Source organism: Zonotrichia leucophrys, chromosome 20, assembly GCF_028769735.1.
Source record: "Zonotrichia leucophrys gambelii isolate GWCS_2022_RI chromosome 20, RI_Zleu_2.0, whole genome shotgun sequence".
Classification (NCBI taxonomy): domain Eukaryota; kingdom Metazoa; phylum Chordata; class Aves; order Passeriformes; family Passerellidae; genus Zonotrichia; species Zonotrichia leucophrys.
In genome coordinates, this window is record NC_088189.1 from 1,136,561 (window position 1) to 1,152,115 (window position 15,555).

A 15,555-nucleotide genomic window follows, 5' to 3' on the forward strand; every position below is an offset into this window, starting at 1 on the left:
ACTCAGTTACCCAGGGACATGGACAAAGCCATCCATCAGTGAACAGTCAGGTAAATACAAACCACCACTAACTGCAGCACGATCACAAAATTGGCCTTCACACCTTTCCTAAGCAACCACAGGAACGATGTGGGGTGATTATAACTCCTCATTATTTACTAAGTAAGCCATAAAATTAAGTCTAAGTGACAGCAAAGTGCATTTGGAGCAGTGCTGTGCCTGGGGTGCTCCCCTGGCAGGGGCAGCATGGCCCTGGAGGCAGCGATGCTGTGCAGGGCCCTGGGGGAAGGAAGGGAGGCAAAATCCTCTCTAGAGAATCCCCAACTCCTGCCGATGCTAAGCACATTGTACTTAAAATTCAACAAAGTAGAAAAGAAAACACATAGTGTGGGCTGCCTGTAAGGTCACTGAGCCAAGGAGAAGGAGCTGCTTTAATTTCCCTTTTACCTGGAAAGAAAAATAAACTGGAGAAAAAAAAAGCAGCCCAACAAAATAACCCCATCACCTTTTCTAAGGGCTGGAAAAAACCTGCCTGAGAGGGGGGATAGGTGCAAACACCTCGTTGAACACGGGCTGTTTTCCATCCCCAGCAGAGGCCTTGCTGTGCTCCCAGCTGGGCTGGACACAGGCGGAGGGCTGGGCGAGGAGCAGGAGGACGTGAAGCTGGCTGTGCTGTCCAGAAGATGAAAACACTACTGCTGTTTATAGAGGGAAACCCAATTCGTCAGCCCAAATGAATTCCTGGGCTAATCCATGCAGGCTTCATGTTTTCCACCAGCCCCAGCCACTGTACAGACTATCTTTAGGAGGCACAGTGTGTTTGGAAAGGAGCAGCTGGAAAGAGGGGACGCTTATGCCAGCTTGGAAGGCTCTCTGCTATGGAAAAACAGGAATGCTCTCTTGGGTCTCCCCACAAAATTAAAGCATCTTCATCCAGAGCAGAGCGATGCCAAGCACAACAAACAAAAGCGGCTTTCCCCAACTCTCCTGGGCAGCCTCGCTCGGGGCTCACAATGGTTTCCATAGAACTTGTTTTGCTATCACAACAAATTCGAGCTGTCCAGCCGGCATGGCCACGCTGTTTTCAAAGACAAGAAAATTCATTTCCTCACTTCTTGCCCTGCCAAAGCATTTCTGCCTCCGTGCCACAGACGGGGGCTCCCCAGATAACCCAGCATCCGAGGGGTGGTGGGAGAGACCCCAGAGGCACCCAGGGGCTGTGCAGGCTGCCCTTTGCTAATCCTGAGAGGTTCTGTGGCACTCAGGAGCTGGGCAGGCTGTGCCCTGTGCTACCCCTCATCCTGCAGGTCCCATCCTGCCAGCCTGAGCTCGGGCACTGCACCCATGTGGACCAGCAGCGTGTGCTCACTCAGGAGAGCGCGAGTGCCTGGTGCTGCTCACACAGACTCTGACACCAAGGCATCATTGCAGCCTCACTGGCATCAAGGGCTGGATCATCTGCCAGGTTCTGGTCCTGAGAGCTGCACTGCAATGTCCCTGTGGGATCATTTTCCAGGTTCTGGCCCCGAGGGCTGCACTGCAACGTCCCTGTGGGATCATTTTCCAGGTTCTGGCCCCGAGGGCTGCACTGCAACGTCCCTGTGGGATCATTTTCCGAGGGCTCTCAGCCTGGCACCAGGCTCCGAGAGCTGCACTGCATGTCCCTGTGGGCCCCTGCAGGCTGTGCGTCCGGAGAGGCTCCAGCCCCTGCACTGACACTGGTGCTCAGCAGCAGCCTCTGAAAGCAGAGATGTGTCCCTGCATGACAGACTGCAGGAGCATTCAGTGCTGCATCTAAACCAAGACTGTTATCTGAACAACCTGAAGTTCTCTGAAGCCATAATCTTGATCTAAAATTTACGTTGGTTTTGAAAAGCTATTAAGTGTAACCAAGAAAAAAACAAAGGCCCAGAGATACTAATTTCTAAAACAGACATAGCACTAGTTTTGTGTTTTAATAACAGCCTATAAAAATTGTCCTGAAGAAAAATTTTTATAAAAAACAACGGCATTTTTAAGAAAAGGAAACATATCTTACAACACCACTAAGTTATTTGAGGGTATGAAGCTGCAGGATGGCTTCAGAAGAGCCCTCATGTAACCCAGCCTACCTAGCTGAAAATCAGGGTCTACCTGCTGGAATCTTAGATGCTGCAATCTTGGACTCCTTTCCAAGGAAAGAGACAGCACCCACTCAAAGCAAATGAAAGAAGAAATCAGATAAGAGAAAATGTAATGCAGTTTTAAGGAAGAAAGATACACAACCGAAACTACAATTAAAAATGCAGCTGCTAAAAGTTCCCCTCATGTTTGCCTCACTCCTGATTTAAGCCTGGATCTGCCTGATGTCTGGTGTGTCCAGGCTACTTCCAGCCTTTGCAAACGTCATTTGTACAGAATTAGAATGACTTCATCTGCAGTGCCTTGAACTGGGGCACTTCCCTGAGTCCCAAGCTCAGATTCCTCTGCTGGTGACCAGGGGCAGAACTGGAGGCCCACAAGTGGCTGATGAAAACCCAGCTCTGGGAGGAATCTGACCCCAAAGGGAATGCAGTGTCTGCTCTGGCCCTGTGGCTGGGGAGTTTCTGGAAGCCAGATCCCACCAAAGAGCAGCTCATAATGACAGATGCTGAGCCCAGGGAGGTTTAAGTGTCACAGTACTTTCACCACCGACCCCCATACTTATGAAGTGATTCCCCCTTCTTTTAGTCACTCTCACTCTTTCCAAAGAAACTTAAAAACCACCTAAATAAACCAGCAGCCATCCATTGCAAATGTCACAGGAGTCATTCCTGTGCCTCACTATTTGTCCTACATTTGACTCCATTCATTCAGGGCTGATGAAGTCATCCATCATTAAGAAACCAAACCAAACCAAACCACACCACACCACAATTTGGGAACCTTTGACTAGACTGCCCTGGCAGAGCTGGTCACAGGGAATGATTGCAAACTCACACTTCTCTAATTCACTGCTGCCTTTGCCCTCCTTGCAGAGAGTCAAAGTCACCCCTGAGGAGGGACCACGCTGCTGGCACAGCTTGTGCAGGGTCCCAGCTTCGTGCAGAGCTCAGGGTCTGGTGCACACCCAGCCCTGTCCAATGCCACAGCCAGGAGCAAGGGACAGCCCCTTCTGCCCTTTACTTCCACACCTGACAATTATCCACGTGGAAGAATTCCCCCTCAGGTGCAAGCCTAGCACTCCAGCATCCACAGGCAGAAGTCAATCATCCTTTTCTCACTACATCTGAATTGTAATCTCACTCTAAAGAAGCAGTGTTTGTTCAGCTGAAGGCAGAGGTTAGTTTATATTTTGGAGTGCAAAGTTTCCAAACTAAAAATCCACAAAAGGACATGGCTTGGTTAAAATGGGAACTGTGTGGATTAGGAGAACGTGTAAGAAGATGAGGAGTGTCAGCCTTGTTTGTCACTGGGTCACCCAGAGCTGCTCCTGGTGCAGCTCTGTGATCCTCAGTGGTTTAACTCCAGCTAACAGTAGCTGAAGATTTAACTCTTTTATACCTAACACTGGCAAAATCCAACTCAGACCAAGTTTTCTGTCATTTGCAGACCATTAGTCATGCAAATTTGTAGAATCAGAGTTTTAATTCCAAACAGACTGCAGCATCCCTTGGAGATGTGCACACAAACTGGAGGATACGAATGCTTGCAAAATTGGGAATCCTTGGATTTCAGGTTTTTGCACAGACCCCTCTTAGAGCGAGGAGTCATCTGTGAAATCCCCAGCTGGATGCGTGCCCAGATTTCTGTGCTTGCAAAACTGCAGCATGGGGACTCAGTGATGATTCAGACACAACTGCATTGTTTATACATTTTAGGTTTCTCTTGGTAAACACAGAAAAAGCTGTATTACAGAGCGAGAGTGTGAAAGCCAGCACCTGCCTGAAAATCCAAACCAGCAGCTCAAGTTTTATGGTCTCAAGTATTTGTTCTTCCCCCATCCATCCTGACTCTCCCCTGGCACAGCCAGGATGTGCTGCGTGCTTTTCACATCAGAGGAGCTGCAGTGACCTATTAGGTCATGGAGCACCTCGCACAGCCAGTGCAGGACTGTCTTGTACATCTGCTTTAAAAATGCCTCTAAGCACTCCTTGCATCCAAATGGAGCTGGTGAGGAAACTGCAATAAAAGGGTTGGGCAGTGTAAGGCCATAGCAGCTTCTGCTGGGCAGAAAAGCAGCTCTCACTGCTCTGAGTTCTCACAAGAAAACTAACTCAGATGGGAAATTCAGATGATTCATCCTCATTTTCTTAATTTAAAAACAGCCAGAGATTTATCAATAAATACTGATTACAAATTATTATTATATTTCTAGATGTATAGTTAATTACAAATAAATTACATTATTATTTATAACAAACTATGAAAATCAGGTGGAAAAAAACAGATTTTAAGCTAATCAATTCTAGATCTCCATTCTTGTGAGACAAGAGGTCTATACAGACAAAAACTCCCCCACCAACTATCCCTACTCCTTGGCAGGAGGTGACCTGAGCTGAGAAATTCTGCTTGTGCAAGTAATGCTGAGAATCCAGGCATTTTTCTACAGTAGAAGACTCCATAACTGCCTTTCAGTTTGCACCATAAAAAGATTGTAGATCTTTAAGATGGTTATTCTTGCCAAGCATTTTATTTCACAACAGTTAAAAAAAATGTGCAGATGTTTTCCAAACTTTTCCGAGCAGCAAGGCTCTGTGCAGCTGCTCCCAGCATTTCAAACTGCAGCTCAAAAAGGAGTCGAGTCCTTTTCAGGAGCCATTGCAGGAGGAGCTGAATCCTCCCCATTATTACATCGAGCTTTAAGGGGAGAAAAGCCCTTTCCCCACCTCTGCACATTCCCAGCATGAACTCAGTTTGTACCAAACGAAGCTGTGAGGAGCAGCAATGCCAAACCCAGGCGTTCAGGGCTCATGAGTCAGGCCTCCAGCAATCATGAGACTGGTTTTTCAATCATGCAATCAACCTCCCGCCCCAAAGTTGCATCAGTTTTGTCTGTCTCAGTTTTGAAAGCCCGAAACACGCCACTTGTATTTTTAACATTTTCGTTTTTTCTTGGATAGGACGTAAAAAGATCGGTAAGAAAAGTTACACAGGGACTTTTAAATTGCTATTAATATTCCAAGAACTGCAATGAAATTTGCAAAGAATTAGCAAAAGCCACGAGCTGCCATGCGGACGTGAGCTATTCACTGATTAATATTCAATTACATCATGCTCATTCTGAAGGGGAGCTAAGAGGATTTTAGGATTTTCCCTATTTGTGAGGGCAAACACCCCCTTGCTGCAGGTACCAGGTCCCTCAGCAAAGCCTGGTCCTGGACATGAATCCAGCTTAGGGCATCACCTGTGCTGGGAGTTACTGGGACTCACCCTGAGGGGCTCAACAGACCAAGCAGGCTGAGCTCTGCAATTACTGCCACAGAAAAATCCCTTCTATTTCCCCACATGTTCACATTTACCCTGTTCCCAGGAGCAGGAACCAGCCCCCTGCCCTGCACAGCCACCCCAGCACAAAGCCCTGCTGCAGTTCCCTGGCTGTGCTGATCCCAGGCTCTGACACCAGCAGAGCTGTGTCTCTGCAAGGCTTTTCACCAGAATAGCTGTGTTAGCAAAATAAAATTAAAAACCAAAAAAACCCAACCACCTTAACCAGCCCAGCTCTGTGGTGAGCTGCTGGAGTGTAACACAAGCCCTGCTCGAGGTTTGCAGAGAGCACTTCTCTGGCTCAATGCAAAATGGAGAATTCAGCACCAGAATGAGTTCATTCCCTTTCCTACTTCACATGGTTTTGTTATAAACCATTTTCTAGCTGCACACCTCTCATCACCAAAGTCCTCATTTTTAAAAACTGCTGTCAAAACTGGTACAACTCTGACTGCACTGAAAGAATTTCTGTGTGAAGCAGCCAGAAGATCCCTTTTCCTCACACCTGCACTTGCTCACACAGCAGCTTTGCTCAGTCTCCAGATTCATCCCCAAGAAATGAGAATGTTTCTGCAGGCTGGCCCCAGTGCCAGTGACCTGCAGCCAATGCTCACTGCTGGGATGCACCTCCTGCTCTCTGACAGGTACAGCACGACAGGAGAGAAAGGAGCCAGGAGCTCTGCCAGTCCCTGCCCTCAGTGCAATGTGATTTAACCACCTCCAGCACAGCCAGTGCTGCTCCAGCTCCTGCACACCTGGGGGCACCTGGAAGTCTGGGATTCTCCAGGAGAGCCACAGTTCCACCACTGACTTCTTGCCTCAGCTGGAGCCAAGTCCCTCAAAGCTCTGATCCTGCTTCACCCAGCTGTGAGAGCTGGGGACAAGCCTGTCTGCCTCCTTCTGCAGTGGAATAATGTTAATCCATTACCATTTCCCTGCACTGGAGTGAAAAATGTTATTGTTATTATCCCTTTAAATTGAAAGTGGATTGAAGGAATCAAAGTAAATGTACGGTCTATTTTGGCAGATGCCTCCCAACAGATGGGTGTCTATGGTCTCCTTTGTAAGAGCTGTCTGCTGCCTGTGATTCAGACTGTCTAAGGAATGCCATGAGCCTGGACTAAATGGACAGCAAGTCTGGGAAAGGACTTTATTGTGGTTTAGAAGCTTTCAATTCCCAACTGCACGAACAAGTTCTTTTTTTCAAGTAACTCTTTGCCAGCATTTCAAAACTATCATTGCAAATGGCCGGCTGCCTCCCAAAAGCTGAGTGCTTTCAGTGATAACAGCCAGCCTCCAAAGGGGAACGTGCCCTGCTCCTCAAAGCCCTGAGCTGGGCTTTGGTGCCCAGGGAGAGGCAGCGGTGCCCCCGTGCAGCCCTGGGCTCCTCTGGGCTCTGCATGTTCCTGTGTGCTGCACAGGAAACGCTTTGTCACACAGCGCCTGTGGGCACTGCCTGCACCAATTACAGATTCCTGAGCTCCAGAACAAAGAGGTGCCAGTGGAACGATGGTTTTAATCACTCCGTTCATTTTCTTCCTTCCTCTAGTGCTGATTTGGGATGTAAGGGTTTTTCTTTTCCTCGCTTTGTTTGGGTTTGCATGCTTTGAGGCTGCTGGGAAAGGGCAGTCTCCAAATGGGGCTGGATTTGTCTGAGCTTTTAACAGAGAATTTTTGCTAGAGGTGAAGAAGAAGAGCAGATGGAGCCTGCTATAACAATACAAATACTTAATTCATATTCAGGTATGCAAGTGTAGGGATTTTTCTGAGAATCCATGTCTGTGCTACTAACACTAATTAATTAATGCTTAACTGTACAAGAGGGAAGGATAAAGCACTTTTTAATGATGGTAAACTGAAGTGCAGGGAAGTTGAATACTTTGCTGAAAGACCAAGCTCAGACTGAACCCAGACCTTCCTCCTCCCAGACTGATCCTTCTGCTTCCTGCCAACAGACTTGAGGGGTTTGGGAGCAGAAGGATGGTTTTTCCTCTTTTTACGTTGCCTCTAGAAAAACAAAGGCACAGGACAGGGCATGGAGATCCTGACACAAACCCACAGAGCAGTGATCCAAAAATAAAGCTGCAGTGTACTGAGGGAGGGCTGCAAGGTCCCAGCAGAGAACAGAAAATCTGTAATAATGTGAGTCAGAGCTCCAGGAATGAGCCTGATGAATATATAGATTTGCTAGAGTGTTTGAGCAAAATGTTTTGGAGAATATACAGGCTTCACTCTTAGTCAAACTCTGCCTGAGCAGAAGTGACCACACCTTCTATGAAAAGGAGTTCTAATTAAAAACAGAGCATGGCTTTTTTAGATGCAAGTTGTTGCTCGAAACTGAACCCCAGCCCATTTGTAGGACTCAAATTCACCCTGTCTAAAATGCCAGCAGACAAGAACATTCCCCTCTGCCCTGCCTTGCTACTTGACTCCGTGCATGGACACAAGATGGAAACAGCTACAAACCAAGCTAAAATCTGCCCCTAGAGCCACCAACCTCTGTGCTGTCTGTGCAGGGGCTCGGGACAGGGTTTAGAGAGAAAAGCAGCTGCTCTCAGGCAGCAGGACCCTGCCAGAGCAGCTCCAGAGCTCAGAGGGTTCCCTGTGGACCCCCAGCTGCCAGAGCTGCCTGTGCCAGCCCTGCATCCATGGGCAGGGCCAGCAGGATGCTCAGGACGTGCCAGAGCCCCCAGCACTGGCTGGCACAGGGAGCTCAGCCCTGCAGCAGCACTCTGGGCTCTGACAGGGTTTGCTGGAGTACTCCTGCCCAGGGAGAACAGAGCTGGCCTGAAAGGAAAGCTTCCTGTTGGATGTGATGGAAAGAAGTGAATTTCATGTCACTGTACCCGGGGACAGACTGAGGTTTTCTTGTACTGAATGAAAGAACACAGGAAGGAAATGCAGGGATGAGATGCAACACACTCTGAGTGGCGCTGGATGAGCAGAACTGCACACTGAACACTCAGCTTGTCATGGAGGGGATCTGAGGTGCTGGGTGGTGTGAGGACCACACTGCACATCCTGCACAGCCGCTTTCTAAAGAAATATCTGACGTGTCTCGAGTTTTCTGCGAAATACCTGAGCTCACTATAAAACATCTCTCTGATCAGCAGCCTGATAAACCACTACACAGCATCTGCCTTGCTCCTCTCCTCCCCAAAGGACATCACTGTGCACCAAAAATACTTTAGAGCTGCTGTATCCAGCAGACTTGGGAGTGTCAGATGTGGTCAGGCAGTTACTATTTGAATAATGACAATCATTTTTCTTTGCAAAGATCTCAATCTAAGGCAGGCAAGCTGATAACACTCAAGCTACACAAGCATGATCTGTGTGTGGAATTGAGCCTCGTGTCTGTGTCCCAGAGGGGGAACTGGCCCTGCAGGAGGAGCACAGTCAGTGCCCCAGCCCTGGGCCACCCCTTTCAATCCTGCCCCACCAGGGGACTGCAGACAGTGCTGCAAAAAACTACATTTGGGCTGGGTTTGTGCTTTAAAGAGTTAATCTCAGTGCTCTGAGGGCGCTACAGGAACTACATTCTATTTGTCAACATATTGATGTGGTTGTTTGGGCAACTTTTACCATCGTGGGCGGTTTGGTTATGAACAGTATTGAGATGAGGCCTCGGCTGAAAGGAGCTTATCACTGTGTCACCCCATGGCTTTCACTTGCATTTGAGGCTGGTCCCTGCTTGCCAGCCTAGCCTGGACACCTGATGCACCCCTGGCACTCAGGGACACTCCTGCACTATCCTCACTCCCCACGTAATTCCACAGGAATCAATCTCTGAGGCAGAGCTGTGTAACAAAGGTTCCCCTGACACTTTTTCATGAGCAGCCCCCTCCTCTGGGGACTCTTCCCAGTATTTGCCATCAGAAAGTTACAGATCTATCTATTTTACACCGAAATATGGAGGGGTATATGTGTGAAGGCAGTCCTGTGTGGCAATGCTGAACTTGCATCAGTCCCTGATGGGTGCACATCCAAATCCACCCTCTCTGTCTGGGGAGTGAGCCTTCCTTCCTGCAAGCCTGTTTGGCACCCTGGCTGGCAGGGCAGGGCTGGGAAGCTGCACGAGGCACCACAGCCTGGGCAGAGGCTGCACAGAAAGAGGAGAAGAGGGGCCAAAGTCTCCTTCCACAAAGCAAGTGGCAGCTCTGCACATCTGCAGCAGGGCCAGGAACCAGCTACAGCTCTGCTGAAATGGTCCCCAAGGGCTGGGGAGGGCACCAGCTGGCACCAAGCACTCCTGGCACATGACAAAGCCCATGGGAGGATGGTAAATCCTTGCCATCACCTGCCTTGGGCTCCAGGCTGGTTTGGCTGCACTCAACCTCAGGAGCCCCCAGGCCTGGAGTCCTCCTGCAGAGGGGAGAACAGCTCTCACCTTTTCAAGGCAGGTTAAATGTGCTGCATTCCCAGTGCTTTGTGCCCTGGGGGGCAGTGAAGGCTCTGAGCAAAACCAAGCCATGCTCTCAGGAAGGACAAATAACATCTTTTACAGCAGGGAGAGAAGACAACAATGAGGGGTGCTGCCAGCAGTGACTCCAGGGAGCTGAGAGGGGTGCAGAGAAATGACATGGTGTCAGCTGGGGATGCTCTGGGCACTGCCAGGACAGCCCAGCACCCTCAGCCTGCCCACCCTGAGAGGCACCAGCTCCAGCAATGGGGAACTGCCAGTGTGGGCCATGCCCAGGCCCCTCCACACAGCTCAGGATAGAAACAAAGCCCAGAATACCCAGGCTGTGGGTTAACCACCAAGGCAGTGAGCATGGGCTGCTGAGAGGAGGCACCAGAGCAAAGGGACAAAGCTGGATGTCAGCAGAACCCTGGAGAAAGGAGAACAAAGCAGGGGCAGCAGGAAGATGTGGGAAGGGAGGAAGGGCAGAGGGAAGTGAGAGATTGCCCAAGGGCAGCAGCAGCAGCAGCACTGGCCCGTGCCAAGCCTGCCTGGGCCAGCACCAGCTCCGTGTCTGTCCGTGAAAATCACTGCAAGGCCTCACAGCTCACTTTATCTCACAAGAGCTCTCTGGATAAAAGGGATTTAAGGGCAAAGCCTCCGTAATCCTTTGGGTTTGCTTTCTTTTAATACCATAAAGCACAAACCCAAACTTTCTAGTCAGGAAAAACATGGCTTTTGTTATGTTCTGAGTCACTTTTCCCCAGCAGCAAACAATGTGGCTTTTCAATTCAAGTCCCAAACATTTCAGAATGAAATGCTTTGCAAAGCCCTAAAGTAAATCACAATTCTCCAAGTCACACTTCCAGCTGATATAAACTCACTGAGATCAGTAGAGACTGCATGTGGCCCATCCTGCCTGGCCTGACTTGGGTGGCATGATTGATAAAGCAATCTGTGGCTGAAATCAACTGAAGATGATGCAGCCAGCCAAGGACAAGCCTGGGGTTTCATTAATTGCTGCAGTTCTGCCTAAAGGCTCCCTTAGCAGGAAGGGTGAGTGCATTCTGGGTGAGCTGTGCTGCCCTTGGGTGTCACTGGCCTGATGCAAAACTCAGCAAAATTAACTTTGCAGTCTATCTTAGGAGTTCTTTTAAGTGGACTATGGCCTGACTTTGAAGATAGAACCTTGAAGTAAAAGCTTTCTCCTTTCTTTCTTTTACAAGGTGTGTACCAAGTATTCTTAGAAATGTGGAAAAATATCTCAGCTTCTCATTAAAATTACCCTAAACAACAGTGCTTTGTTCTCCTGTCAGAAAGATTCTCTTGCCTTGTTATCATGCCCAGTTCCCTGAATGAAAAGTGAGTCTCCCAAGTTAAATTCAGGACTCCTGAATCTCCTGCTCAGAGAAAGGAGCCAGTAAAAGCCCTCCAGATTTTACTGCGATGGCACCAAAGCTGCATCACCCCTCTGCAAACACAGTAACAGAGAAACCATCCAACCTCTGCCCACAAACCCAGCAGTGAAGGCTGCACACGGAACAGAGCACTCAGCACCCAAGCTGAGGAAAGCAAAACTTTCACAGACACAACTTCACAATTACTCAGGTAAGTGCAGCAAAAATCCCGAACTGTTGGGTGCTTGGAGCACATCGTGGTGCACACCAGGAGATCCAGCCCACACTGCTGGCACAGAGAGGGGAGCAGAGCCACCATTTGTGACAATCAGGTCTGTGCTTCCTGCACAGGAACATCCTGCATTTGCAGCAGTGTTTCCAGCAGCCTCACTCTGCTCCCACTAAAATCAACGTTGGGTTTGCTGCTGCTCTCTGTGATTGCCGTGTCCAGCTGCACTATTAATTTTGCATTGATTTCCTCCTGCCAGAAACATGCTTTAATAAAAGAACCAATCAACCAGACTGCCAATGGCTGCCTACCTAAGAATAAGCAGGATATGTTCAAAGAAAGCTTTACTCTAACTTATGTTCATTCCTAAAGGCTAAATCAGCTGGCTCACAACAAAGGAACAGCATTGTTTAACTTATCAATGTCCCACTGTTCATCTAGAACATCTGCAATGGTTTTGCCTGCAGCACTACCCCATTCATAACAGGCCTTGATAGATTGCTCAATGGGCTTTTTTTTTTGGTACAAAATGTACAAGAGCATTTTACAAAGTGGACTTTGCCCTGATATGAAAAAATATAATAAAATAATGAAGAAGTAATTTCAGATCCGCCATTTTCCAAATTGCCAATGGGACCTTTGGCAAAGGGAGACAAAATGGGACCAGCTCAACGTGGCACAGAGCAAGCAGAGGGGTCCTGTGGGCGAGTGGCCAAAGTGCCTTGCCATCAACCAACAATGCACCTAATGAGAGACCCAATCCAGCCTGAAAGCACAGCAAATGCCCACAGCCACCAAGGGGGCCACGCCAAGCAACAGCAGCATTGGGAACTCCCACCTCCCACTCCAACAGAGCAGCCCTGAGAGGGGCACAGCACTTACCATCGTCCAGGTAGGCCTGGTCCAGGTTCTGCTCCTGCTTGATGGTGACTCCTGCCGGCAGCACGTCCTTGTGCTCGGTGCCCGGGGGCCCGTTCTTGGCCGCCCTGGTGCCCGGGGCCGCCTGCTGCTGGATCACCGTGGGGTACGAGCTGGGGCTCAGCCTCTGCGCCGGGCCGCCCTGCGCCTGGCCGGACCTCGACGCGCCGCCCGCGAAACTCTCGCAGCACATGATGTGCTGGAACTCCTGGTGGCCGCCACACCTCAGCTGCTGGTTGGTCGGGGAGTAGTGGATGACGGGAGAGGGCTGCTGGTGGCCCGGGGAGGGCTGCAGCACGGCCGAGCCCTGCGCCGGGGAGCCGGCGTGCACCAGCACGGACCTGTGCCCGTCCCCGAGCGCGGCTGGCGTGGCCATCAGGCCGGGCTGCTGGTAGCCCAGCTGGCTGGGGCTCAGGCTCTTGCTCCTCTGGTAAATGACAGCCGGGCTCTGCTGCTGGTACCGCGAGTCGGGAGAGGAGAGGCCTGAGCGCAGCTGCTGGCAAGGAGCCATGGTGGCCACGAGGCACGAGGGCGACTCGGTGGCCAGCGTGTGCTGTGAATAGTAAGGCTGTGTTACTGTCCCCAGAGCACTGTGCACTGGACTGCAGATTAGGGCTGGATCATAGTCATCAATGGGCTCTGTTTTGATGGATGGTACTAGAACAAAGCATGCAAAGGACGTTATTTGTAACCAGCTGAGGAGAAACAGACAGGTTTTCCTTGAAGCAATAAGAGACTTAAGCCTTTTACAAGATTTGTGTATCTAAATTCATGTGTCACAAGCACTGAGTTTAATAAATCACCCACATGCAACCACTGCAAAGATTCTTCAAAGCTAAGAGGTTCTTAAAAAATCTTAAATGCACTAAAGAGCCACAAATTGCTAAAGCTGAAAAATTCAACACTTCAGCTCCTGTTTTAATTCATTTAAGGGCCATTATGGAACACACACAAAATAAGAAGTCATAGATAGGTGTTTCATGCAGTACTTCCATCTCAAAGGAGACTGAATCAACAGAAATCCCAGGACATAAACAACTGCCCATCTTCCTGTCAAACCTCTAACCAGTGACCAAAGGCAGAGCTGAATATTCTAGAGCTTCTGTCTCTGCTGCACAAATTTCCTCAGTGCTGAGAGCTGAAGACCTGTCTGACACCATCATTTAAAAGACCACGATTTAGTAAGAGTTGTGTGAATCCAGGTGGAGTAAATGATGGTCCTCTACATTTCCAATGATTTTTTGGTAGAATCTTCCCCAAAACTCACTACAGAAACACCACACAATGGAAACCATACAGTGGTCATGCAAAACTCCTGTCTGGAAGTAAAGCTTCCTCGTCCTAAGTGGTCTATTTTAGGTTTTATATTGAGAGAGAAGTGTCCTTCTCAATGCTGTTCCAGAGCAGAACAATTTAGCAACTGTACAAACCCTTCACATTGGTGATACCCTATAGAGTTCATAAATTCAGGGAGAGGACCAGAGATTTTCAGGCTGGAGGAGACCAAAATAAGAGTCTGAATGAATGTTTGCCTTTCCTTAGAGACAAGTCAAATTAAGACATCATTTGAAGCTTGCATAAAATCTGGTGGGGTTATTTTATGCTTTCTGCTTTCCACAAACACAATACTCTGGTTTTCTCACAAGATTTTCCCCCCAGCCAAAGCTGAGAAATTCTGGGAATCTCATTAGTAATCCTGTTGCATTTATTGTGACATGGCTCACCAATCCCCCAGAGGAAGAACATCACAAAAGCATTCATATTTTTCTCAGCTAGCCTCACTCTGAAGAATATATATTGCTTGCCTTCCTCCATCCCAGGCCCTTTCCCAGATCTGATGTTTTCTTATTGCTGGACACGTCAGAGAAGGCAACACTGATGGTTTTCAGGGTCACACCGTGTCCCAGACTGAGCCTGTTCCCACTGAGGCTCTTGGCAAACTTCCACCAAGTGAATGGGGCAGCATCAGCCCATTGCCAGAATAACAGATCACTGACACCCCAAACTGATGGAAATTCCTGATCATAAATCACAGGCATCTTTTAAACCAAGCAGCTGCTGAGGGCTGAATTAAATTAGCAATATTTAGATCCTAAAAGAACAAGAAAACATCAGAGCAGAAAATCAGATCCTGCTCATGAACTCAGATAGCAACTGGCTCTGTCGCTGAGAATTACCTGGGTGGTAGGTGAAATGCTGGGGTTGGCTTCTTTTCCTTTTGCCATTGATGACATAGAAATTCACCTTGACGGCGGTGCGGATGTGCTTGTTCCTGTACTCGGGGATTTCCACAAAAAGCATGCTCTGAAAGAAACAACACAGGGGACAGCAGGGTCAGCACTGAGGCTGGCCAGGGCTGTGGGCAGCTCCCCCTGCTACACCTCCAGCCACGACAAGGGGAACTCCCTGTTCATCCCTATAAAGAAGGGTATGAGAAGAAAGGGGCAGATGGTGGAAGACCAGAAGATTTTTGGCTCTGACAAGTTGCTTTCTATGGACTGTACCCCTCCTGCACTTGGAGAGAAGTCTCAGCTGCAAATAAAACATGAAATGGTGACAAATGCAGAAGCTCTGCTAATCCCACAGTGCCTGATAAAGGAGCGTGCACTGCGGAATTCCCTCTTTTTGTCAGAGTAACTCAATTATGCTGTAGACTTTGGATTTACCCGCAGGCAGAACCAGCTGCCTCCAGGGCAGGCACAGCCCATGGCAGAGGCACTGCTGGCTCCTGAGAGCTCTGCCTGCCCAAGCAAGGTCCCAGCAAGCCAAGGGAGCAGAGGGGCTGCTTCCCTCCAAAGAGCACTGGGAATCCTGCAGGGCAAACCCTGGATGTGCCACAGCAGCCAGGGCTGGCCAGGGGCAGCATCCTGCAGGGCCCGGGCTGGCACTGTGGGTGTGCAGGGCAGCATCCAGCAGGGGCTCCCTCGGGGGGCTCTGCTGCAGGAATCAATCCTTCCTGCAGCATTTGGCACTTGGTCATTGTGGCATTGCTGCTCTTTCTGCTCCTGATTTGCTCCTTGGAGGCTCCCCTTGAACACAAGCTGGCAAGGACACCCCCTGTTTCATACTCACAGGCTGGCTCTTGTCTTTGTCCACCGTTGCCTCCATCTCCCAGATCTGCTGCCCATCTACAAGAATATCACAACATTAACTTCACTGTGGTGTGC

The 15,555-nt window shown here is 49.2% G+C and overlaps 1 protein-coding gene across 4 annotated transcripts in view; it reads right to left on the reverse strand.

Annotated features, from left to right (window-relative positions):
- Positions 1 to 15,555, reverse strand: part of NFATC2 (nuclear factor of activated T cells 2) — a 76,875-nt gene that overhangs the window by 13,208 nt on the left and 48,112 nt on the right. For all 4 annotated transcript variants that reach the window (XM_064729923.1, XM_064729920.1, XM_064729922.1 and 1 more), the window contains exons 7-9: positions 15,461 to 15,516; positions 14,566 to 14,692; positions 12,353 to 13,045 (exon numbers count right to left, since the gene is read on the reverse strand). In XM_064729923.1, the coding sequence (XP_064585993.1) occupies positions 12,353 to 13,045; positions 14,566 to 14,692; positions 15,461 to 15,516 (876 nt within the window). The remainder of the gene's footprint in view (positions 1 to 12,352; positions 13,046 to 14,565; positions 14,693 to 15,460; positions 15,517 to 15,555) is intronic.